General features: G+C 67.8%; 4 protein-coding genes across 4 annotated transcripts; 1 reads left to right on the top strand and 3 right to left on the bottom strand.

Annotated features, from left to right (window-relative positions):
• Nucleotides 1-460: 460 nt before the first annotated feature.
• SHISA7 (shisa family member 7) lies at nt 461-5,437 on the bottom strand. Its single transcript, XM_040978358.1, has 4 exons — nt 4,755-5,437; nt 3,817-3,971; nt 1,875-2,024; nt 461-1,101 (listed from the first exon to the last, which is right to left on the bottom strand). Exons 1-4 carry the CDS (start codon nt 5,435-5,437, stop codon nt 461-463), a joined length of 1,629 nt encoding a protein of 542 aa, XP_040834292.1.
• Nucleotides 5,438-9,441: 4,004 nt separating this feature from the next.
• ISOC2 (isochorismatase domain containing 2) lies at nt 9,442-13,032 on the bottom strand. Its single transcript, XM_040978360.1, has 6 exons — nt 12,964-13,032; nt 11,223-11,366; nt 10,747-10,956; nt 10,546-10,616; nt 10,353-10,470; nt 9,442-9,791 (listed from the first exon to the last, which is right to left on the bottom strand). The coding sequence occupies exons 2-6, from the start codon at nt 11,361-11,363 to the stop codon at nt 9,711-9,713; spliced, it is 621 nt and encodes a 206-aa protein (XP_040834294.1). The 5' UTR covers nt 11,364-11,366; nt 12,964-13,032; the 3' UTR covers nt 9,442-9,710.
• A 969-nt stretch (nt 13,033-14,001) lies between these two features.
• On the bottom strand, nt 14,002-16,795 carry CUNH19orf85 (chromosome unknown C19orf85 homolog). Its single transcript, XM_040978243.1, has 2 exons — nt 16,623-16,795; nt 14,002-14,479 (listed from the first exon to the last, which is right to left on the bottom strand). Exons 1-2 carry the CDS (start codon nt 16,793-16,795, stop codon nt 14,002-14,004), a joined length of 651 nt encoding a protein of 216 aa, XP_040834177.1.
• A 5,026-nt stretch (nt 16,796-21,821) lies between these two features.
• On the top strand, nt 21,822-24,944 carry ZNF628 (zinc finger protein 628; the record flags this gene model as incomplete). Its single annotated transcript, XM_040978244.1, has 1 exon — nt 21,822-24,944. A coding segment is annotated over one exon (3,027 nt), but the record flags the coding sequence as incomplete, so codon positions are not given.
• Between the last annotated feature and the right edge of the window lie 176 nt (nt 24,945-25,120).

Here is a 25,120-nt window from a genome sequence, read left to right on the forward strand (position 1 = left end):
CGCCACGGCCACGGTGGGAAGGGGTCCCGGGGGATGACTGGGAGGACGGAGCAGGGGGAGATTTCCCCTTGGGGACGAGGCCTGGGGGCTACAGGTGCCATCCCAAGGTGAGCCTTGTGTCTGCAGGGCCACGGCAGGGAGGAAGGCCGTGGCGATGTCACGGGCAGACCCTCACAGGCAGGCCCCTTCCTCTGTGATGACCTCATGGGAAGGAGGTTGCGCCTGTGATGAAGTGACAGCACAGCCATTTCGCTAGCGATGACCCCATGGGTGGGCCCCTTCCTCTGTGATGACATCATGGGAAGGCAGCCTTGGCTCCAACAGTGACGTGACGGGAGAGGAGGGGCACGTCCCCGGAAGGCGGCTTTGCTTCCTCAAGCGCCCTGGGCCGTGCGCGCCCGAGTTCTGGGTTCCGGGGATGGGGGCCCGGGAGGCCGCAGCCCCCAGCCCCCGCCCGGCCTCAGACCGTCACCTCGTTCTTGCTGGCGGTGCGCAGGTGCTGGGGCAGGTGGTGGCCTGGGATGAACTGCAGCTGCTCCAGCGTGCCCTGGCGCTGGAAGGGCGGCCTGCGGGCCAGCGTGCCCCCACCCCCGCCGGCGTCCGCCATCCAGGCGGGCTGAGGCGAGCCGTGCAGGGCGTGATGGTGGTGAGCGTGCAGGCCCGGCGGCGGCAGCCCGTGAAGCGGCGTGGGAGGCCCCCCAGGCCCCAGAAGCAGGTTGGTGTGCGAGGCGGCCAGGCTGGCCCGGGCGGTGGGCTCGGGGGGCAGCGCGGGGCTCCGCGGAGGCGACAGCAGGTGTTCGCGACTCTGGCGCAGGGCCTCGGGCGACGAGAGCAGCAGGTGCTCCTGCGACACGAGGCGCGCGCGCGGCAGTGTGAACTCGTAGCGCGAGGCGCGGCCGTCGCCCAGCAGGTGTTCCTGGGACATGACCCGCCGCGGGTTAGGCGCGGGTGCCAGGCCCAGCTCCTCCGGGCTGCCCCAGGCGTCCGTGCGGTAGCCGCCCCCGGTGCCCGGCCGCCGCAGTGCGTGCAGCGGCAGCGTCCCTCGGGGTATCTCAGCCAGGTGCCTGCGGTTCAGGTAGGCCTCGTCCAGGTCCTTCTCGGCTGCGGGGAGAAGGCAGAAGGCCACCAAGGTGGGTGTCCTGCCTCCCCTCTTGCCCAGAACCCCCACGCGAGCTGTCAGCACAGCTCCCAGAGCTTTCGCGGCACCAAAATACAACACGTGTGCTCGGGAGGCCACGCGCTGTGCGGAGGGCCTGGGGTTCGAGTCCTGCCTCCGGGAGGCAGTGGCGGTGAGGGTGCAGGTTGCTGGGTCCCTGGCACCCGCAGGTTGGCGTCCAGGCTCGTGTCTTGGGCTTGACCGGCCCGGCTGTTGCAGACATTTGGAGAGTGTTTTTTGTTTTTATTTTTTTGTTTCTCTCTCTCTCTGCATCTCCTCACCTCAAAAACAAAAAATTATTTGTGTATTTATTTGAGAGTTACGAGGAGGGAAGGAGAAATGAAGACACCTTCTATCCACTCATTCATTCCCCAAGTGGCTGCAACAGCTTTTCTGGGGCTCCCGTGCAGGTGCAGGGTCCCAAGCACGCGGCCATCCTCCACTGCTTTCCCAAGGGCCTTAGCAGGGAGCAGGTGGGACCTGCCTGTGTGGGAGGGTGGGAGCTGGCAGCACCAGCCAGCAGGGGCCAGATGGCCACGCCTGGACACAGCCAGAGAAGCAGCTCAAGTTCAGCCAAGGTCAAGTCAGAAAACACCCGCCAGGGGATTCTGACCCAGCAGTCACCTCAGCTAGCTCTAAAGAAGCTGCTGGAGGAAACCCGGAGACGGACCCTTTTCCGGCCCTGTCCACGGTCCTGACCGCTCGCCCCGGGACTCACCCAGCCGCTTGAGGGAGGAGTACCGGCTCAGCTCCGACTTCACGGCGGCCTCGTAGGACGGGGGCAGGTGCGACAGGTTGTGGAAGGACCGGGAGCAGGACAGTGTGGAGTAGTGCAAGGAGGGGCTGGGTGGGGGCATGGCCCGCCAGTCTGTGGGGGAGAGCAGGTCATTCCCCCGTCCACCACCCCCAGCCAGGGGTCCAGCCCCCCTTCCTTCAGACCAGGGGTCCAGCCCAGCCCCTCCTCCTCACACCCAGGGGTCCAGCCCAGCCTTCCTCCCTCACACCCAGGGGTCCAGCCCAGACCCTCCTCCCTCACACCCAGGGGTCCAGCCCCTCCTCCCTCACACCCAGGGGTCCAGCCCAGACCCTCCTCCCTCACATCCAGGGGTCCAGCCCCTCCTCCCTCACACCCAGGGGTCCAGCCACTCCTCCCTCACACCCAGGGGTCCAGCCCAGCCTTCCTCCCTCACACCCAGGGGTCCAGCCCAGACCCTCCTCCCTCACACCCAGGGGTCCAGCCCCTCCTCCCTCACACCAGGGGTCCAGCCCAGACCCTCCTCCCTCACATCCAGGGGTCCAGCCCCTCCTCCCTCACACCCAGGGGTCCAGCCACTCCTCCCTCACACCCAGGGGTCCAGCCCAGCCTTCCTCCCTCACACCCAGGGGTCCAGCCCAGACCCTCCTCCCTCACACCCAGGGGTCCAGCCCCTCCTCCCTCACACCCAGGGGTCCAGCCCAGACCCTCCTCCCTCACACCCAGGGGTCCAGCCCAGACCCTCCTCCCTCACATCCAGGGGTCCAGCCCAGCCCCTCTGAGTGTTAGACATTTGGCTTCACAATCCTTCAGAATTCCCACAGGAAATTCCCACAGTAGCAGCTTCCTGCTGATGGCAGATCCCAGGGGTGGCAGTGGTGACTCAAGTCACGGGGACCCTGCCACATGAGGGAGTCTCGGACTCAGCCCAGCTGCTGTGGGTATTCGGGTGAGTGGCGCCCTCTTTGGGAACCCTCTCTCTCTTCAGCACCTCAAGCTCCCTCCAGGATGGGGCCACAGGCATGGGTCAGTGCACCAGCGCCCGGTCGTGCTTTCAGCACTAACCTGGGCACCCTCAGACCATGGGGGTCATGAAGACCAGGCCGCCCTGGCACCTGGCCAGGGAGAGGAGTCCTGCTCCCTGGTCCGTGCCCAGCATGGCAGCGTGTGCAGGTTGTCTGGGGGGACCGGGAAGGGGGGAGTCATCACTGGTAGAGAGTGCTCCCACCCTCATGTCTCAGAGGGACCCTGGGGGGCCCCTCAGCCTGGTCCTTCACACTCGGGGCCTCATCAGAGCCTGGAGCTGACCATGATGGCCACCTGAGGAGCTGAGGCTGGGCACCGCAAGGACAGAGGGTGGGTAAGGCTCCTGCCAGGGAAGTGAGCACCCCAGCCCCGGGCAGAGTTCTGCTGCCTCTCCCCACCTGGCCCTACCTGACCCCCGACTGCCTGCTCTGGCCCGGCCTTTCCTTCTCCGATCGTGGATTCAGATTTCAGCCTTGGACCGAACTGTTCCAAGGTCAGCTGTAGCAACGCAGCTGCCTTCTCCCCTGGCTTACCAGCCCCCACAGGTCAGTCACATGGAAGTGACCACAGAGGCTGGTCAGTATCTTCAGCTCATGTCCGTTCCCCGCTCCCACACGGATCCCCCTGCCACACGGATCCCCCTGCCACACGGATCCCCATGCCCCAGCCAGCCCTGGTGGGCCTGCCACAGGACGGTCTTACCTGCTTGTGCCTTGTCTTCCCACAGCACAGAGCTCTTGTCCCCGCTCCCTGACCCCGTCCCCCGCCATGCCCCATCCCGGGGATGCTTCTCCCTCTCACTTCTGTCCAGCACCGGTCCTGGGCAGCGGGAGGCAGGGCTGCCAGGGGAGGGTGTGGCCAGAGGCGGAGGCCCACTCACCAAGGTCGGAGGGTTTCACCGTGCTGTAGAGGTTCTTGGGCGTCCTGGGGGGCATGCTGTCAGCAACCCCGATCCCCGGGGTCAGGGAGCTGCTTCGGGCCCGGTCTGGGCGGGTCCCGGGCCCCGCCTGGTGCCTCAGAATGTCCACCAGAGCCCTGGAGACCACAGACGGATGGTCAGCAGCCGGCCGGGCTCGGCTGGTGTATCTGGCCTCTCCCTTGAGGAGACTCCGACCCCCTTAAGTCAGCTTGCGCCAGTGGCCACGCCCCCTCCACTGCACCTGTCCTGGTTCTGCACTGTCCCTCCACACTCCACACTCCACACTCGCAGCCGGAAGCGCCCACTATCTTGGCTCCTTTGCCCCCTCCACGCCCCTCACCCTGGCCCTGGGACTCCCCATACCCCACCGCCCAGGCCTTTTGGCTTTGGTCCAGGCTGTGCTTAAAGCCGCCGCTCCCCACACCTGTACGCACACCGCACCTGGTGCAAACCGGGCCCCCGCCTGCCCCTCCTGCGCTCCTCGTCCCCCTCGCTCACCGCCCTCGTTCCATCGCAGGGTTAGGGTTAGCCTCACTGCACGTGCCGCACGTGCTGTGCCCTGGCCGGGAGCACACCGCCCCTCCCTGCGCAGCCCGCCCCTCCCTGCGCAGCCCCTGATCCGCAGCAGCCGCCGCCTCGCGCACCTGTTGGTGGGCTTACTGACTCCGCCGCTAACGTTTTGTGAGCATTGAGCCAGGACTCTGCAAGAATCAATGCAGTTAAACTCTCACCACAACCCCGGGTGACGGGGACGCCCCCTCAGCCTCACAGGGAAACTGAGGCAGGGGGCTTCCCTCATGGCCAGCGGCTCAGGCCTGCCCAGCTCTGTCCTCTGGGAGTCCCGCCCTCCCCGAGGACCCCACCTCCCGCGCCCAGGTCCCGCCCCAACGCACACATACCTGGGCACGTTGATCTCCCGGTGCGCCCTGGGTGCGCGCGACGCCTTGCTGAAGGCCACTTTGGCTCCAACGCCCACGGCCAGGGCGAAGCTGATGACCCCGCACACCACGTAGGCCGTGCTGCCCCCGGGGCCCTCGCCCCCACGCACCCCGGCGCCCCCCGTCCGGCCCCCTTCCAGCCACCCAGCCTGGCCGGGCCCCAGTCCCCCACCCGCACCCCCAACGCCCCCGGCGCCCCCGGCTAGCGGCGGCGGCGTGGTGGCCCAGCGCGGCGTGTCGTAGTTTGAGCAGGAGGCCTGCGCCAGGCGCATGTGGCGGTGCTCGCAGCAGAAGCGGTAGTGGCAGGTGCCGCAGCAGAAGCGGTAGGAGCCGGTGCTGCAGTTGAAGGTGGCGTCGTACTGGCCCATGACGTCGTAGTAGCCGTGGCACAGCTCGGCTGGAGGCGGCGCCCGGGCCGCTGCGCCGGGGCTGCCCGCGGGGCTGCTCCTTGTGCCATTGACACCCGTCGCGGCCGCGGCCCCGCCGCCACCTGTCAGCGCCCCGGTCAGGCGTCGCAGGTGCGCCAGCAGCGCGGGCAGCGGGCCCGGCGGCTCGGCGCCAGTGGCGTTGGACGGGCGCGCCCCGGCCTGACCCGAGGCGGAGGCCAGGAGCACCAGGGTCCCGAGGAACAGCAGGGCCGGCATGGCGAGTGCAGGAGGTTGGACTGGTCGCCAGGCTGGGTAGGTGAGCAGGAGAACGGAGGAGTGGAGCGGAGGGCGGAGGGATGGAGAACGAAGGCACAGGGGAGAGGCGCCCGCACGTGGCAGTGCAAGAGCCAGGGACAGCGAGAAAGGGCCAAGGTGAGCGATGGACCCAGGAGGAAGGCCAGAAGCCGTGGAGGACACGGAGGAGGGAAGATGAAGCAGGGGTGGGTGTGATGGCGGGGGGCCGGGAGGAAGGCAGACAGATGGGGGAGGCATCGGATGGGAGGGGGTCAGGCATCGGATGGGAGAGGGAGAGTGAAGAAGGTGAGGGAGGGGAGAGAGAGAGAGAGAGGAGATCCAAGTTGAGACGCAGAGTTTGTGCACCTGCCGGTGGTGGAGCAGACCCACCAGGGTCCTGGCCGTCTTTGGGGGCTAGTCTGACTTTGTTCCCAGGCAGCAGCCCCTCCCGCCAAGTGGCCCAGGGCCTATTTCTTGCAGTTCAGATTCCAGAGTTGAAGGCTCCGGGGTCAGCCTGTCACACACTCTCCCAGTCAGGGGCTACAGTGTCTCCCAGGGTGGCCTGTCCCCTACCTCAGGCTCCTGTGTGTCAGTGCAGGGAAGATGGGGCAGTGACCACATAAGGGCAGGTAGCAGTCACCTGTAACCCCTTGGCTGCTCCCCCAGGGGACACAAGGAAGTGCCCGCCTGCCTCTGCTGTCACTGGGCGGCGTGGGAGGCCCAGCCAGCCTCTCAGAGCATGGAGTGGCAGCCAGCATTGCTATAGCAATTATACACCCAGGCCCCACCCACCCTGCACTGGACGCAGCAGGGGAGGGAGAGGGCCAAGGGTAGCTGGCCTCAGGTCTGGGAGGGGGAGCCACAGCTGAGTGACTTGGAGTGGGCTCTGGGTGGCCCCCGCCCCTGCCCCTACTCTCCCTTCTGCAGGGCAGTGACCCCAGAGAGCTGCCCACAGGACATGGGTTGCTGTGACATGCCCGTCACCAACTTCTGGCCCCATGCTCTGGTCGGGGGAGAGGGGCATTGGGTGCAGACACGGGTGCCACATCTCACAGACCACTGTGGGGAGGTGGGAGCCGTGGGAGACGGGTGGCCGGCGGGATGGGGACTGGGCCTGGAGGCTGACACCTGCAGGGGGCCTCCACTCCTCCCAGCTCCTGCTGGAGTCACCCCACCTGGGTCTCACAACCCCTGCCATCGCCCCCTCCCCAGGCCAGGGCAGTGGAACGCAGAATCCCCCCTCCCAAAATGTCTCAGATGTCATGGAGTCCGAGAGCCCCCTTCCTCGTGGCCCCTGCGGGGGGGGGGGGCACAGACTGTTCTGGAAGTAGATAGCGGGGGTGGCTACGTGTCGTAATGAAAACGGGAGGCTGCTGAGTCACGTCACTTCCTCTTCCCACCCAGCCCTCACCTTCCCCGTGGCCCTCGGTGGAGTGAACCAGCGGACAGGTCCTCGTCTCCCAAACAAATGCATTAAACAGATGGTTTTTCACAGTGGTTAGATAATGAATGCCGTACGTGTTTTCCCACCATTAAGAAAAATGGTTGGGTGTTTGGCACGGCTGCTGAGACAGCACTTGGGGCCCCTGCGTTCCAGGGCTGCACAGTGCCTGGTTCAGCATCAGCTGCTGCCCTGTCGGGGTGGAGGTCCACACCCGAGCCAGCAGCCCCGGCCTGGCTGCTCCCCTCCCTTATGTAGGTGTCGCTCACTGTCCTGGCCGCTGCAGCGGGGTCACGCTGCAGCCCTCAGCTGTTGCTCCAGGAGTCTTCACGGCCTCCCTCCCCCTGCCAGGTCACTGGACGTGACCCTATCGTGTGCCTTCCCTGCCCGTGACACATACTAGGTACTCAGTACTTGCTGGGTGTTCCTCCACCTCTTCCTTCCTTGCTCCAAGGGGAAGGTCCCATCATCTGTGCGAGCCTCTCGCTGCACGGAGGCCCTGCCCTTGGGTGTCCAGGCCTCACTGCCAGTAGGACAGAGTCCACCCGCACACAGACACATCCCAGCACGGAGTGACATGCTCACGAGAGTGCCGTGCACCTGCCAAGCATCACTGCATCGCTGGGGGGCCGGGATCGACCGAGTGGCTCTCCTCTCACCAACAGAAGCCTGTTGCATTGCTCCACCACACAGGTGTGCACGCCTTGGGGAACATGACCCCTGACAGCGCTGGGGATGTGGCCCCCAAGGCCAGAGAGACACACACCCAGTACACACAGGCTGACCACAAGCATAGGCTGGGATGGGCCCAGCCCTGGCCTGGCACAGAGCCATGCCCAGCCACACCAACAGCACAGGACGCCCAGAGGAGGTCCCCAACTCCACACATGAGAGCCCGTGGGGTTTTTCTCCCAGCCTCCCATCACACACAGCCACCTGACACAGGCCACCTCATTCTGCCCTGGGGAGTCCGGGAGCAGCCTTGGCACCCCCACACCCTTCCTGCCTCCACAGCTCAGGAGCCCCAGTTCCTGGTTCCACAGCCACCTGAGCTCAGCACAGATACCAGGGGGAAGCAGAGAGGGGGCCCGGCCTGCACCGGGCCACTGCCCAGCCCTGTGCAACCCTAATCCTGTGCGCTGGGCGAGAATGGCAGCAGGAAGGTGTCCAGGTGCTGATGTCCAAGCAGGGAGACCCAGAGGAAGAGGAGAGGGGAGACCAGACTGGGGGGTAGGAGACCGAGACCCTGTGCGGGGGCAGGCAGGGGTGTGGGTAAGACAGGGCAGAGGGAGGAAGAGAGAGAGGAGGTGCAGAGACCCAGGGAGGGAGATGCAGCAGGTCCGGCGGCAGTCCTGTGTGTGGGGGGTGGGGGCGCGGGGTCTGAGCCCGCAGAATTCCCGCAGCAGGTGCGGGAGCGCAGAAGAGGAAGGGGCGGGCCCGGGGGCGGCGGCACGTGGAGATGCGGAGGCTGCTGCCCTGGGCTGGGAGGGGAAGGAGGAGAGCCTGCATCTTGGGCCTGAGCACCCCTCCCCAGGCCCCCTGCCCGGCTCCATGGGCAGCTGCTCTCGGACTCCGGCCGGGGGCTCTGTGCTCCCTGTGCGGCCAAGACTTAGGGTTTTGGTGTCTGCACTCCGCTGTACACCCGAATGGCCCCCCACAACCCGGCGCGGACCCCACGCCCCCGACCCGACCCCCGTCTCGCTCCGCCCGGTGGGGGCGGGGGCGCTGCGGCGGGAGCTGCGTGTTCCCAGCGCAAAATAGATTCCCGTTGCCATGGCGACTCGAGAGCGGCCTCCGAGACGCTGTGCAGCGGGCTGGGGGGCGACACCTGCATCCGGAAGGCGGGGGCTGGGGGTGCCAACGCCTGGGCCCAGGGGCTCCCGGGGGAAGGGGGCCTGGGCGCGCAGGGTCGGCGTTGGGGGTGCGCTACCTGCCCGAGGCGGGGCGGCCTGGCCCATGAGAGGGGGTCTCTGACACCTGCATCCCTGGGACCCCCCAGGCTAGGGACGCAGCAAGGGCTGGGGGTCGCGGAGCTCCAACTCCCAGCCTTCCGAGGGGGGCTGCAGAAACCTCGGCGCCCCGTGCTGGCCTTCGGACCCTGCCTTCGAGGAAGCGCAGTCTGCGCGCTCCAGCAGCTGTCCATCCTTGCGTCCGTCCACACGCCTCCTCCCCTTCTCCGCATCCCCGTGCCTCAGTTTCCCCCACCCTCCTGCAACCGGGGTGCGGTCGCGCTCACCTCGCTTTCCGGCTGCGGGCCGCTGGGGGAGTCGGGGGCGGCGGCGGAGCGGCTGCGAGCCCGCGGGGCTGGGCGCGCGCGCGGCGCCGGGGGCGGCCGGAGCGAGTCGGGCGACCCCGGCCGGCGGCGCTCCTCGGTGCAGCTGTGGCCGCCGGCTCTCGGCCCAGCCTAGGCGCCGCCCCCTCCCCACCTGCGGGGACCCCCGGTCGCCCCCGGGACACCCCCGCCCAGCCCAAGAATGGTGCGGTCCACGGCCACAGCAGCGTTTATTCTGCGAGATCGGGTCTCGCAGTCGGCCCCTTCCCCACCTGCCCCTCCCTTCCCGCCCCGTGCAGGGGCCCCGGGCCGAGCCCCGCCCCCGCGGCGCTCGCAGCCAACTCCCGGCCGGCTTCCAGGAGCCGCATTTGCATTTCCGGGAGCGTCTGGCCAATGGAAAGGCGGAGCCCCGCCTCCCTCCCCAAGGAGGCGGGACTCCGGGTGGACTGCACCACTCCTGGGATGCAGGGATGGGGGAAGAAAGCGCTTCCACCAGTGCAGACGACTGGAGGGTGGTCTCCTTTGGAGGCAGCGCCAGGAGATCAGCGGAAGAGGGGGTTCTGGCCTTGGAAGAGGCCCAGCAGCCCGCTGTCCGGGGCGGGTTCCTTGATGATCTTTTGGATCTATGGCAGATGACACATCCAATGGACACCTTCCCCAGAGCCTCTGGCCAGCGGCTGACCCAAGCGTCCCTGGGGCTTCCCTTCCACCTGCCTGCCTGGTTCAGCTCCCAGTCAGCTGGCATCCCGGTCTGCCCTGCTGGCCTGGACCAAGGCTGGGGAGCTGTATGATGGGGCTTCCTGGGTTACCTCCCTCCCTCAGCTCCCTGGTCCAACTCAGCTCTGGCCCGTTTCAGGACCGGTGACTGCCAGGTGTCTGCCATGGCCTTACCCTCCCACACCGGCTAGGGGGCCAATGGGTTCCCTCTGCTGGCCGGCAGCCCCTGGGACTGGGGATCCATCTCCGAGCAGCCGTCCCAGCTCCTGAGCCCAGCACTGGGAGTACCCCACTAGACTGGAGGAGCGGGTGCTGCAGCCTGACCTGGCTGAGGAACAGGGGCGGGTGTGGGGTGCTAAGGGCGGCCTTTCTCTTTCCGAGAATCCTTGCTAAAGCCGCCTGCTCCAGGAAGCACCCAGGCCGTTCTCTCTGCAGGGTGTGGGGGTCTCTGTGGGGCTGGGACCTACCTCCTTGAACCGGGGGTGGGCGGCATCCCCCACCAGCTGCAGGATGAGCGCCTCACTCGTGGACAGGAAAGCTCCACTCTGCCGCATGCGGGCCAGTGCCACCAGCCGGTCCACCTGGCTGCGGGCGAGGGGCATGTGTCCGTCATATTTGCCAGGAACGTGGGTGCGCCCACAGGCCCCTCCCCGAGCTCACCTGCGGGAGGAACAGGCATCCACCACCACGTGGACCTGCAGCCCCCGGTCCAGGAGGTCCAGGGCTGTGTTCTGGGGGCACAAGATCAGGACCAACCCCAGGAGGGAGAAGGGAGCCAGGTGAGGAAGCAGCAAGCATGGACTCCGGGTGAGGATGGGGTCGGGGAGCCAGACCTCCGCATGGGGAGCCCCTGGTGCTCACCAGGATGCACGCCTGGGTCTCGATGCCGCAGAGCAGCACGGACTGCACCTGAGGCCGGCTGTCCAGCTCCTGCCGCACCACGGGCACCATGCTGAAGCAGGTTTTTGTCACGGGCTGCAGGCACTCTGCCCCCAACTCTGGCACCGTGTGGCCCAGGCCCTGTGGGTACTGCTCCGTCAGCACAGCTGGCACCTCCAGCAGCTGGGCCACCTGCACAGGGTAGTAAGACAGGCCTGGATCTGTAGGAAGATGGACTTGGACCCCTGGGTGTGAGGGAGGAGGGGCTGGACCCCTGGGTGTGAGGGAGGAGGGCCGGGCCGGACCCCTGGTCTGAGGGAGGAGGGCCGGGCTGGACCCTGGTCTGAGGGAGGAGGGCTGGGCTGGACCCCTGGTCTGAGGGAGGAGGGCCGGGCTGGACCCCTGGTCTGAGGAAGGAGGACCGGGCTGGACCCTGGTCTGAGGGAGGAGGCCCACACCCTGAGCATGCGTGCAGCCACAGCGACGATCTGTGGGAAGTAGCTGACACTGCTGCGGAACTTTTCCTGCATGTCACACAGGAACAGGATGGAGGATCCAGGGAGCACTCGGCCCAGCCCAGGCCTCGCAGCTGCCGCCATCACCTAAGGGGACAGCAGGGAAGCTCCGGGAGGTGTCCCCCTCCGCCCCACTGCATCCCCCACCTGGCCAGGGCCTGTGCACCGGGCACTCCGGCTCCCTGGCCTGGAGCCCGCTCCATCCACTCCATCCCGGGACACTGAGCTGTGCTCCCAGTGTCTGCCTGTCCATCTTGCTGCGTCCCCGGTGGCCGGGTCCATCCGCACTGCCCAGGGATAGCTAGGCCTGAGCACGGGCCTGGAGCCCGCATGTGACATATGTGTGTCCCCCTTGCCCATGGGGACTGCGAAGCCCTGAGGGTCTTCACCACTGAGCCCCCCTTGACTCCTGCACCCACACCTCCACCTGAGCTGCCCGGTCTGGGAGGAACAAGCTCGGGGGGCCCACACCTGCACAGCCACCCGCAGAGGGGACCGTGGTTGGGAATGCACACGTGTGAGCGGATGACAAGAGCGGCAGCAGGCGGGTTTCAGGTGGCAAGGCGTGTGGAGTGCAGGGTTCTCTGGGGGATACTGGGCAAACTGCCATGGAGACCTGTGTTCACACCCCGCCTGCTGTGCACTCGGATTCACTCATGTGAAAGGCAGAGAGGCAGAGAAGCATCTTCCATCCACTGGTTCACTGCCCAGATGCCTCACCAGCTAGGGCCGGGCTGGGCTGCAGTCAGGGTCTCTCACCCAGGGGACTTGGGCATCTCAGGGGTCACACTGGCATGGCGCTGGAGGAACTAGAGCCGGGACTCAAACCCAGGCGCCATGCTGAAGGTGTGCCCTCAAGAGAGTAGATTGCATTGTTTTGTGTCCCAGCAGAAGCAGGCCTGCACCCTGACTGGCCGCTGTTCCCGTGAGCCCTCTTAGAACAGGGCCCAGCACCCACAGGACAGGTCGGCATATCCCGCCCGCCGGAACGGAAGGCTGCAAGGGCGAGTGGACTGTGGGCCGGGCAGAGGAGCAGTCCCAGCACGCGAGCGGGCAGCCCGTGCCCTGATCAGCCCTGCAGCCACAGAACCCCACGGCCGGGCTCTGCTGGCCGTCCCGGGAGCAGGAAGCACTGAAGTGGTGAAGGCCTGTGACGCTCGGTCTTTCTTTTTCAAGTCCACTGGTCAGCCATAAACATTCTTTATAAAGGGCCGATGCCAGCTGGAAACCAGCCGAGCAAATGTGTGGAGTAAGAGCTCAGAGCCCCGGCCAAGTCCAAGCCACTGCCGGCATCCCACATGGTCCCCTGGCTCGTGTCTCGGCTGCCCCACTTCCCACCCAGCTCCCTGCCTGTGGCCTGGGAAAGCAGGACAGGACAATCCCAAAGCCTTGGGCCCCTGCACCCGCACTGGAGACCCGGAAGAGGCTCCGGGCTCCTGGCTTCCGATCGGCTGTTGCAGCCACTTGCAGCAGAGGGAAGATCCTTCTTTGAGTATCGTGCGTGGCGTGTGCGGGGTCCACCGGCCACAGGTCAAAGGGAGCGGGCACGACGGCAGGGCTGGGGTCCCCGAGCCCTGTGTCCGCTCGGGTGCCGGAGCGGGCAGGGGGTGCTCCTCGCGGGGCCGGGGCCAGGGGTCCCACGTCCTTCCCCCTGCGCGGCTCCGGGTCCCGGGCGCGGACTTACCCCGGGGCTCCGGGCGCCGACACGTCCCGCCGAGCGTCCGCACTCCGGAAGCCCGTCCGGCCCTCCCGGGACCGGGCAAGGTCACCGTTAGGCTGCGTGCGGCCACGGCCCACCGAACCCTCCAATCGGCGCTCGCCTCGCTCTGCCCGCCTCGCTCTGCCCTTCCCTCTCGGCCAATCCAGACGCAGAACTGCTTCGCGCTCAGGGTCTGGTCCCGTCCTCCTGGGCAGAGCAACCCAATCAGCGCCTTCCAGTTTTGCCTTCCGGCCAATCGTTCACGCTCTTTCAAAGTGCTTCGCGGGGCTGGCCCGACCGCCCATTCTAAGGACGCGATTGGTCTGCGGCAGGGGGCGGGAGCGCAGTTGACCAATGGGGAGTCGCGCAGGGCGTGACTGGCCGGAGGCAGTGGGTTCAAGCTGGGGACGGCAGGTAGCTCGGGTCCCACGGTGCTGACCGGAAAGGACGTGAGGAAGGGGGCGGGCGGCGTGTCCGCGTCGGGGCAGGGCCTGGGGCCTGAAGCCTGGCGCTGTTCGGATTCTGAGCTTGGAAATGGGGGTGGGGGAGAGAGAGGAAAAGCCCCAAATCCCCCCCCATCTTGGAACAATATCGACACCGGGACCTGCCTTTGACTAACGCCTGGCCCCTGTGCCCGCCTCTGGGCCTCCTTCTGGAACCTTCTCGCGGACGCTTCTTGGCCAGAGAGGCCTGCCCCTGTCCCCGGCTGTCCACGGCCCCTCCAGCAGCTCACGGTGTAATGCCTTCCCAGCTCTCGCTACCATCTGAAACCCTTCATTGTCGTGTACCCCTTTATTGAGTTGCTCTCCCGGCCGACAGTGGTGAGCGCCGCGGGGCTGGTCCCTGCACGGTGCTCAGCCGGCGTGAGGGAGTGGACACTGGGCAGCAGAGCCAGGGTAAGACGGGGGAGATGGGAGCCAGGACGCTGGCCTGGGGGCAGCAGCAGCAGCTGCGGGTGTGCTACCAGCAGGGAGTGGGTGGGCCAGGCCTCCTCCTGGGCCTGGGCTGGGCTGTAACCAGCTATCACGGGGAGCAGGCCCCCCAGCCCTCAGGAGATTCCCGGGCCCAGGGAACTTCCCAGCTGTCCTCCCAGGCCCAGCCAGAAGCCCCGACATCAGGCCCGCTCCCCGGGGCCTGCAGGGCAGGGGTCAGGGCGCTGGGGCAGTGCGCCACCTGCATCAGGTCCGGCTGGCCCAGGGTGCCCTGGGTAGGAGCTGCTGCCAGCAGCCTCGGGGCAGGGGCATTGGCGGGCACCCAGGGATCCTCGGGCGTGAGAGTGATGTCCTCGAAGAGGTCGAGGGTGGAGCTGTCCAATGCAGCGAGGCTCAGGCTGCGGCCGGCGTGGGGCCCCTCCGAGGGCGCCAAGGCGCGGGCCACCCCCAGGAAAGGGGATGGCGGCGGCGGAGGAGGCCTCAGGGGCTGCGGTCTCCGTGGAGGCACCTCCTGTGACAGGATGGACAGGGCCAGGCGCTGGGTGGCCGCTTCGATCTGGGCGAACTGCCTACAGAGACACGGGAGCTGGCTGGGTGACCGTGGAGGGGCACCCCGCTTTGTCCCTTCCCACCTCCGCCTCTGGTCAGGAGTCTGGGTGGCCCGGGTGTGCTCTGTGTCTGCTCTGGCCGGCCGCTGGCGTTGCACCTCAACAGGCTGCACATTTCCGAGGCCACAGGTTGATGGTCATGGCTGGGGAGCTGTGGGTCGGCGGTGGACCTGCATCGTCCACAAGCAACGGGAGCCACTTGTCCGGCTGCTGCGGAGTCTGCCCACCTCTGGGCATCCTTGCTGGCCTTGGCTGCCCTGGGGATGACCTTGAGGGTGACACCTATGGGGCTCCCCAACCCCATACGCCCAGCTTCAGGCGCTCCTGCCCCAGCCAGCAGCATTAAAGAGGAAGTTGGTGGAACTCCGTGTAGAGGCATGCGTGTGTGCGGGTGTGTGTCTGAAGGTATGCATGTGTGTGCGTGTTAATCTCCCAGGAAAGGTACCCTCAGCTGTGCTGTGGGAGAGGGGACAGTTAGGACAGCACCGCCTTCCCAGGCTGGCCAGGTGGAGGGCACAGAGGGGTTTAACCTCAAGGCCAGCCAGTGCTGACGGTGACCCCTGCCGGAGCCCGAGTACAGTGCCTGGCACACACAGGGCGGTCCAGAACACTGGCAGAGAACACGACTGCACGGTGTGCCTTTCCTTATCCGCCTGTTCCACACTCTGAAGGCCCTTCATGTCAAGGGCCCTGTAGCAGTTAGCTTCCTTCGTCACTGTCACACTCACCGCCATCCTTGTGTCCGCTGTCATCCACCCCCACCAATGTCATCCCCTCAGCACAGTCACTGGGCCAACACACCAAACCTCTCTGACCCTCGCCAGCCTGTGGTGGCACCATGCCAGCCTGTCAGGAGCGTCCGGTGACATGCCGATCTGAAGGCCTCAGCAGGTGGCCTGGCCCGATGGGGAGTGAGGACGGGGCCGGGCAGGAGGGAGGCTGGCGTAGGAGGGCACTGGAAGGTCCCAGAGGCCAGTGAGGGATCCTGCCAGTGATGCAGGCCTCTGGCAGGGTGCGGGGGAGCCACAGAGGGTGCTGGCACAAGCCAGGCATTGGTGGGGGCTGCCACCCCGCCTTCCCCATCCACGCACTGCCCCAGGCTCTCTCCCGGCCCCAGGGAAGAGCAGTACTTGGGGCTGGTCTGAGTTTCACTTCGGGGGGCTTCAGGGCGGAACCTGTGGGACCCTCATCACCCACACAACCTGATGGCCCCAAGCACCAAGCCCGGCTGTCTGACTCAGCATGCAGCTCCACTGTTGAGGTCAGACCCCTGTCCCCCAGCTCCTCCCAGCCCTGCCCGCGGGGCCCTCGGAGGCCTGCCCGCGGTGGGGTCCTAGCACTGGCCTCACACCACACACCCTCTGCTTGTGGATCAGGGTTCTGTCTCATCTGACTTGGGTTACAGTGGGCACTGAGGAAATGCTTACAGCTCCACGAGGGCTCACGCACCCCGCCTGGGGGCTCACATACCCCACCTGGGGGTTCACACACACCATCTGGGGGCTCACGCATCCCGCCTGGGGGTTCACACACACCACCTGGGGACTCACACACCCTGCCTGGGGGCTCACACACACCACCTGGGGGCTCAGGCATCCTGCCTGGGGGCTCACGCATCCCGCCTGGGGGCTCACTCACCCCGCCTGGGGACTCACACACACCACCTGGGGACTCACACACACCACCTGGGGACTCACCCCGCCTGGGGGCTCACTCACCCCACCTGGGGGTTCACACACACCACCTGGGGACTCACTCACCCCGCCTGGGGGCTCACACACACCACCCTGGGGTTCTCACACACCACCTGGGGGCTCAGGCATCCTGCCTGGGGGCTCACGCATCCCGCCTGGGGGCTCACACACACCACCCCGGGGTTCACACACACCACGTGGGGGCTCACTCACCCCGCCTGGGGGCTCACACACCCCGCCTGGGGGCTCACACACACCACCTGAAGGCTCACACACACCACCTGGGGACTCACGCACCCCACCTGGGGGCTCACACATCCTGCCTGGGGACTCACGCGCCCCACCTAGGGGTTCACGCACCCCACCTGGGGGCTCCCCCAGACCGAACCCCAGCTTCCCTCTCCCTTCACCTGCAGATCTGGTTGTGCAGGAAGCGCCTGTGGTTGGGTCTCCTCTTGGGGGGCCGGAGGCGCCGGGGGTGCAGGGCCCGCAGCATGTGGGCCGCGGCGCCCCTCACGAAGGCACACAGCTCGTGGGGGCTTGGCTCAGAGACCCCAGGGGCTGTGGGGCTGCCGGGGTGCATGGCTCGGTGATCCCACAGTGCTGCTGCCACGGAGGGCAGCACTGGCCCAAGCCTGTCCCTCTGTCTCCCCCGCCACAGCAGGTGAGGGGCTGATATAGGCAGTCGTGGGGCCGTGAGAGGAGGGCGCTTTCCGCCCCAGGTTGCCTTCCCTCCCTGTGCCCAATTAGCACATAGCTGGACCTGGGATCCACGGTACCTGGGGCTGGTGGGAGGGTGCGCCTGGAGATAGCCAATTAAGGGGACAATGGCCTCGGCTGGCAGGCGAGTGGCAGGCGAGGCTGAGGCCCGCAGAGCCGTGTCAACCGCCGCGATTAGCCCTGAGGGCCTTTAATTGGAGTCCTCAGGAGAGGCTCCCCGGATGGAGTGGACGTCCACCTGCGCCTGTAATTTCCCCTGGCTCCAGACCTGGCATCTCCCTGGGACAAACTGAGTTTCTGTGTAGAGGGGGTGCTGTCATGTCCCCAAGGTCTGTCGTCCAAGGAGAGGAGCTGTGCCAGGAGCCGGGATCGCATTGTCCCCAGGGACACTACAGAGGGACCTGGGCACCCCACCCCACCCCCAGGGTCAGGGGCTGGTGGCAGCAATGTCAGGGACTGCGAGCCACCTCCCGGGGTCTCCAGTACTGTGGTGACTGCGGGACCATCACCCTGGCACCCCTCCTGGACTGCACCCCATCCACTCTTCATGTCCCTCTGGACTCCACCCACTGGCAGGTCTCTCAGGCTCCGTGTGTGTCCTGGACAAACCCCAGACGTCCAAGACCAAGAGAGGGCAGCTGGCTCAGGCTGCCTTGGCACGGGGCCAGAGGAGTGGGCCCCGCAGCGCCCGCCGGCAAGGGCCTGGTGCCCTGTGTGGCTGGAGCACCTGCCACTCCCAGCAAAAGCCCAGAGCCATACTTGGGGGGGGTCCCACAGCCGGTGGGTGCTGACCTCCACCTGCCCCACCAGAGGGCATTGAAACCCTCCTGCAGCCGGGCTGCCAGGCCCTGTGCTGCATGTGCCAACAGGTCACCTGTTCCCCAGGCTCCTGCCACCTCACCCTGCTGTTGCACACTGACTGAGCGCCTGCTGTATTCGGCGGGAGGATGCAGTGGTGGCCAAATCAGCTCAGGCTCTGACGGGGGCAGGGACCCCGAGGGTGCAGCAGGAGCAATGGGGCATCAGGGAGACCCAAGGGAAGGGCCAGTGCCAAACTCCCAGCCTTCTTCCTATTTAAAACAAATTTTAAGGATTCTTTTTTTTTGTTTTTTAAGCAGAGTTGCAGAGTCAGAGAGGAGAGGTATTTTTTTACCCACTGGTGCAATCCCCAAATGGCCACAGTGGCCAGAGCTGGTCCAGTTCGAAGCCAGGAGCTGCTGCTGGGTCTCCCACGGGGGTGCAGCCTGACCACTCGGGCCATCCTAACTCCCTGCGGGATGTTCTGCTATGCCACAGCTCCAGCCCCACCCTTCTTGCAGGCATTTCTGTGTGTTTTTCTGGCCACGGGATCCTGCGAGAAGCCCCCGTGTCCCCGTCCTCCCATGGCAGGGCTGCACACAGGGCCCACGCACACACAGACACCGGGGCCTACACACTCACACACAGGGGCCTACATACACACACACAAGGGCCTACACACTCACACACAGGGGCCTACATACACACACACACACACACACACACACACGCGCGCACGCGCACTCGTGCACTGTCATGGGATCTCTGTCCACATCCCTGGGACTGCTTGGGGCCTGGACTGAGCTGGACACCGTGCTGGCCCGAGGCGTCATCCCAAGGGCCCTGGCACCTGCTTGTCCCCCACTGCCTTGGGGCAAGCTGGGCAGCAGGGGTGCCGCTGTGACAGGAGTGAAGAGGGTCCACCTGCAGGCCAGGGTCTGTCCTACAGGGCAGGGACCTGTGAAAACCGCTGTAAGAACCGCTCACGGGCCAAGGCCTCGGGGTTGGAGGCAGGAGGTCTGGCTGGCAAGGGCAGACCTCCTTCTTGCTGCCCGGAAAGCGGGGTTCCCAGGTCAGTTTATTTTGCTTGCAGCAAAATAAATAAATTATTGCAACCCTCGTGTGCCAGTCTTCCAGGAGCGCGCGGAGCCGGTGAGGGGAAGGCCGCGGGAAGGGGCCGCGCGGTGGGGAGGGCCAGGGCCGCGTCAAGGACGCCCCCCACCCCCGGGTCCCCAGTAAGGCCAGGCGCCTGGGGGGAACACTCAGCCCCGGGCGGGGCGCGCCGGGAAACTACAACTCCCAGGCTGCCCCGCGGCGCCGGCGCCCGCGGCCAGCCCAGGGCGCGGCCCCCGCGTGCGTGCGTGCGTGCGTCCTGACGCACGACGGCGACGCCGGGGTTTGTGTGCGCGAGAGGCCGCCGGTAAAGGTTGGGTGCCGCGCGCCGGGGGCCGCCGGGAGGGAGCGCCCCCGCCCCTCCCCGGCCCCCCGTCCCGCTCCGCCGCACCGGGGCACCGCCTTCCCGCCAGCCCCCGCGGGGACGCCCCGGGCGCCCCGTCCTCGCTCCCCGGGCCGGGGCCGCAGGTGAGACCGAGGGCGGGCTGGGGGAGGGGCGGGGCGGCGACGTCGGGGGACCGGGAGCGTGAGACCGGAAGGGGCGCCTTAAAGGGGAGGGCGCCTTTCCAGCCCCCCGACTTGTGCCCGCCGGGCCGGCTCCGCCCTCTTAAAGGGCAGGACGCGCGGCCCGCCCGCCTCCCGCCTCCCGCCGCAAGGGAACCCGAGTCCCGGGCGCTCCCGAGGGCTCGCCGGTTGAACCCACCCAGGTGCCCCGTCTGAAAGGGGCCGTCAGCCCGCGACGGGGCGTGGGCCGGCTTGGGGGCTGCCTGGGCAGCCCTGGTGGGCGGCCGTGCGCGCCCGAAGTGTGGACACCCGGCCGCGCTCACGCCTAGCCTGCATGCTGCCATGACGCGGGTCGCCGCTCTGGGAGGCGTGCAGAGTCAGTGGGACGGAAGTGCAGGAGGCAGGAGTCCCCGGCGCTGGCAGAACAAGCAGCAGAGCATGGGGGGTGTGGGAAGGCGTGGCAGCGGGTGCCACCGGGTGCCCCCAGGGCGAGGCGGGCGCCCCCGGAAGGCAGGGTGGCACAGTGGTGGAAGCCAGCACAGTCAGGAGGGGGAGCCGCTGGAGGCCTTATTTATTAAAGTTGTAAAAAGGTTCATTTATCATTTATTTGAAAGACGAGGGACTCTTTGATCCACTGCTTCTCCCCGACCCCCCCTATTATAGTCACCATGGCCTGTGCCATGGAACCCCGCGCTGCAGGCAGGGCTCCCCGACAGGTGCAGGGTCCCAGGCTAGGGGCCGTCCTGCACTGCTTTCCCAGGCCACAGGCAGGGAGCTGGATGGAAGTGGAGCAGCCGGGACACGAACCGGTGCCCACATGGGATGTCAGGGCTGGGGTGACCTTGCTGCTGAGGGTCCCTAGAGCTGCACCGTCAGGGACCGCGGGGTTGGGAGAGGGCCGGAGCCGAGGTGGGAGCTGGCAGGCACCGGCTGTCAGGGCGCGGAGGCTGTGGGCCGAGTCCGGCTGGAGTCCAGGTGGCAGGTCCCTGCACGCTGTCTGGCAGGGGCCTCGCGAGTTGAAAGGGAGGTCCCCAGTGGGACCTGGAGCAGGTGCTGGGCAGGCTGGGTGTGGATGGAAGTAGTTGCCCTGTGCTGAGCGGTGGGTAGAGGCCCACGCACAGTGCTTTGTGTTCTAGAAGTGTGGGAATAAGGACCGGTGGGAGCCCCAACGGGGTCAAGCCTGGGTGTATGCAAAGATTGGTGGTGTGGGCAACGGGCCAGGCAGGTGACAGCTCTGAGCCCGAGACTGCCCCACCAGACAAGATCCTGCTCAGCTGTGGGCCTGTCCTGTGCCCCGTGGGCCTGTCCTGTGCCCCGTGGGCCTGTCCTGTGCCCTGTGGGTATGTCCTGTGCCCTGTGGGTCCACCCTGTGGGCCTGTCCTGTGCCCTGTGGGTATGTCCTGTGCCCCGTGGGCCTGTCCTGTGCCCCGTGGGCCTGTCCTGTGCCCTGTGGGTATGTCCTGTGCCCTGTGGGTCCACCCTGTGGGCCTGTCCTGTGCCCTGTGGGTATGTCCTGTGCCCTGTGGGTATGTCCTGTGCCCCGTGGGCCTGTCCTGTGCCCTGTGCGTATGTCCTGTGCCCCGTGGGTCCACCCTGTGGGCCTGTCCTGTGCCCTGTGGGTCTGCCTTGTGCCCCGTGGGTATGTCCTGTGCCCCGTGGGTTCACCCTGTGGGCCTGCCCTTTACCCCGTGGGTCTGCCCCGTGCCCCGTGGGTCTGTCCTGTGGGCCTGCCCTGTGCCCCGTGGGTGGTAGTGAGAAGAGTCCCTGGCCTCTGCCACTGGAGCCTGCCCCCGCAGCTGACCGACACCCCTGGGTTCTCAGCTGAGAGTTCCCTGTGTGGTTGAGTTGCTTTCGTTTTCTCAGGAACTGGCATGATCAGGCCGGAGGGAGGGGCCGCGGGATATTTGGTGGGAAGAGAAACTGCGAGTACCGCAGGGTGGGCGTGCGCAGAGGGGATGCTTGCGGGCCTGTGCACGCTGGGGGAGCGGGCTGCTGGCCCGGGTGTGCGCAGTGGGCCTCCCGGCTCCGGGCACGCAGGGAGGGTGGTCAGCTTTATGCGGAGGGAGACGGGAGCGCGGGCACCGTGCTGGCGGCAGCAGTGCTCGCAGCAAACAGTATTTAGGGTGAGCTAGAAGGCAGGGTGGTGGCGGCCACGGCCCTGAGGGGCTGGAGTCGGAGTCAAGGGTGGGAGGAACGCAGCGTGGGCAGCGCAGGCGGGAAGGAAGCAGGGTCGCAGAGGTCTCTGGCTGGTCTCCGCAAGGAGGGAGCACAGCCCCGAGGGCTCCCGGGAGGAGGCCAGAGCTTCTGAGCAACTAGCCACCTGCCCCGCCCGGCCAGTGGTCCCTTCCCCGGCACAGCTGGCCACTGGAAGCTTGAAATCCGAGGGCGGTGGTCCACCCGGAAAGCTGGCCAGCGAGGTTCTGGGCTGAGCAGCTTGTGGGGGTAGGCGGGCCTGTGCCCCAGCGTCCCCCTGACTCCGGATCCCTCCACCAGGTGTGATGGTCGGCTCCCACGCGGACATGGCGCCTGCCTCTACCACGGAGGGCGCGGGCGAGAAGCCGGGCCCCGCGGCCCCCGCCCCCGCGGCTCAGTATGAGTGCGGGGAGTGCGGCAAGTCGTTCCGGTGGTCCTCCCGCCTCCTGCACCACCAGCGCACGCACACGGGCGAGCGGCCCTACAAATGCCCGGACTGCCCCAAGGCCTTCAAGGGCTCCTCTGCGTTGCTCTACCACCAGCGGGACCACACGGGCGAGCGGCCGTACGCCTGCCCGGACTGCCCCAAGGCCTTCAAGCGCTCCTCGCTGCTGCAGATCCACCGCAGCGTGCACACCGGGCTGCGCGCCTTCACGTGCGCCCAGTGCGGCCTGGCCTTCAAGTGGTCCTCGCACTACCAGTACCACCTGCGGCAGCACACGGGCGAGCGGCCCTACGCGTGCGGGGAGTGCGGCAAGGCCTTCAAGAATTCGTCCAGCCTGCGGCGCCACCGCCACGTGCACACGGGGGAGCGGCCCTACGCCTGCAGCGTGTGCGGCAAGAGCTTCACGCAGAGCACCAACCTGCGGCAGCACCAGCGCGTGCACACGGGCGAGCGGCCCTTCCGCTGCCCGCTCTGCCCCAAGACCTTCACGCACTCCTCCAACCTGCTGCTGCACCAGCGCACGCACGGCCCCGCGCCCGCTGCCCCGGCCCCCGCGCAGCCCCCGCCGCCGCCCCCGCCGCCCTGTGAGCCCTGCGGCGGCAAGGTCTTGGTGACAGACGCTTACCTGCCGCCGTCCCTGCAGCCCCACAGCCCGCCCGTGCCCCCGCCGCCGCCGCCGCCCCCGCCGGTGGTGCCCGAGCTGTTCCTGGCCGCGGCCGAGACCACGGTGGAGCTGGTGTACCGCTGCGCCGGCTGTGAGCAGGCCTTCTGCAGCGAGGAGCTGCTCCTGGAGCACCAGCCGTGCCCGGGGCCCGAGGCGGCGCCGCCACCGCAGGACTCCCCTCCCGAGCCGCCCAAGGCCGACCCGCCCGCGGTGCCCGCGCTGCCCCAGCCGCCCGCCGCCGGCGTCTCTGGCTTCGCCTGTCTGCCCTGCGGGAAGGCCTTCCGGACAGTGGCTGGCCTCTCTCGCCACCAGCACAGCCACGGGACCGCCGCCGGGCAGGCGTTCCGTTGCGGCAGCTGCGATGGCGCCTTCCCCCAGCTTTCCAGCCTCCTGGCGCACCAGCAGTGCCACGTGGAGGAAGCGGCGGCGGGGCGCCCGCCCCCCCAGGCTGAGGCGGCTGAGGTCACTTGTCCCCAGGAGCCGCTGGTCCCTGCCACCCCTGCCCCGCCACAGCCCCCGCCTGCCCCGGCCTCTGCCGAGCGGCCCTACAAGTGTGCCGAGTGCGGCAAGGCCTTCAAGGGCTCCTCGGGGCTGCGGTACCACCTGCGGGACCACACGGGCGAGCGGCCGTACCAGTGTGGCGAGTGCGGCAAGGCCTTCAAGCGCTCCTCGCTGCTGGCCATCCACCAGCGTGTGCACACCGGGCTGCGCGCCTTCACCTGCGGCCAGTGCGGCCTCACCTTCAAGTGGTCCTCGCACTACCAGTACCACCTGCGGCTGCACTCGGGCGAGCGGCCCTACGCGTGCGGGGAGTGCGGCAAGGCCTTCCGCAACACGTCGTGCCTGCGGCGCCACCGCCACGTGCACACGGGGGAGCGGCCCCACGCCTGCAGCGTGTGCGGCAAGAGCTTCGCGCAGACCTCCAACCTGCGGCAGCACCAGCGCGTGCACACGGGCGAGCGGCCCTTCCGCTGCCCGCTCTGCCCCAAGACCTTCACGCACTCCTCCAACCTGCTGCTGCACCAGCGCACGCACTCGGCGGAGCGCCCCTTCGCCTGCCCCGTGTGCGGCCGCGGCTTCGTCATGGCCGCCTACCTGCAGCGCCACATGAGGACGCACGCCCCTGCCAATGCGGCCGCTGGCTCCTCGGCCCCTGCCGCCCCCCACCCGCCTGCCCCGCTGGCCGCCGCCCCGGCCCCGCTCGCCACCCAGGATGTCCATGTTCTCCCACACCTCCAGGCCACGCTGTCCCTGGAGGTGGCCGGCGGCACGGCCCAGGCCCCGGGCCCAGCGGCCCCCAACTCCCAGACTTTCCTGTTGGTGCAGTCGGCCCAGGGCCTACAGCTGATCCCCAGTAGCGTCCAGCCGCCTGCGCCCCCAACGCCGCCGGCGCCCCCCAAACTGCTCCTGCTGCCCTCCAGTGCTGGCGGTGGGGGCAGCCGCGCGAAGCAGTGTCCCCGGGCAGAGGGGAAAACCAGTCAGGGGCCCGGTGTGGTGTGGCTGCCGGGCCCTGGTGGACTCGGGGGACAGGGTGGAAGCGGTGCAGGGACCAGCACGACTGGGCAGAGTCTCATTGTCCTGCAGAACGTGGGGGCCGGGGAGGCAGGGCCACAGGAAGTGAGCGGGGTTCAACTGCAGCCAGCCCAGGAGGTGACCACCGTCCAGCTCCAGCCAGCCCAGGAGGTGACCACCGTCCAGCTCCAGCCTGTGGCAGGACAGCTCTCCAGTGCCAGTGGGGGAACTGTGACCACCGAGGCCCCTAACCTGCTGGTGGTTGAGAGTGGCGCGGCGGAGGAGGCAGGGGCTGGGGAGGCCAGCCCTGGAGTGGTCCAGGATGTGCTGCTGGAGACACTGCAGACGGAGGAGGGGCTGCAGAGTGTGCTGGTGCTGAGCGGGGCCGACGGGGAGCAGACCCGGCTCTGTGTGCAGGACCTGGAGCCCCTGCCCGCCCCCTGCCCGCCTGGCCAGAAACTTCTCATCATTCGCAGCTCCCCCGCCACCGAGCTGCTGGACAGCGGCGGGGCGGCCACGCTGCAGCTCTTGGCCCCGCCGGCCCCGCCCGGCCCGGCACCGGCCCCTGCCGCACTCCCCGCTTCCCAGATGGTACAGGTGGTCCCCACGGGCACGGCCCCGCAGGGCCTGCCCTCCATCCAAATCGTGCAGACTTTGCCCTCGGTGCAGCTGGTGCACACGTTCTGACGCCCCGCGGGCGCCTCTGGGCCGCCCCCCAAACCCCGCTCGCTGGCTGGCTGGGCTAGGGGCGTCGGGTGTGGCAATAAAGACCTAGGATCTGTGCTCTCTCCTCTTCCTTGGGGTGCTAAGGGGGTGCCGGGTGGGAGGAGAGGCGGGGCTCTCAGTCCTGGTCATTGGCGGGCCAGGAGGCCCAGCTGGAGAGAGCGCGGGCTGCGGGCGAGGGCTCCCCGGGGACGGCGGGTGCGCCGGCCAGCCCGGCTGCCACCCCTCCCGCGAGG

This window comes from Ochotona curzoniae, unplaced genomic scaffold (assembly GCF_017591425.1).
Source record: "Ochotona curzoniae isolate NIBS_2020 unplaced genomic scaffold, NIBS_Ocur_1.0 contig_2861, whole genome shotgun sequence".
NCBI classification, from domain to species: Eukaryota; Metazoa; Chordata; class Mammalia; order Lagomorpha; family Ochotonidae; genus Ochotona; species Ochotona curzoniae.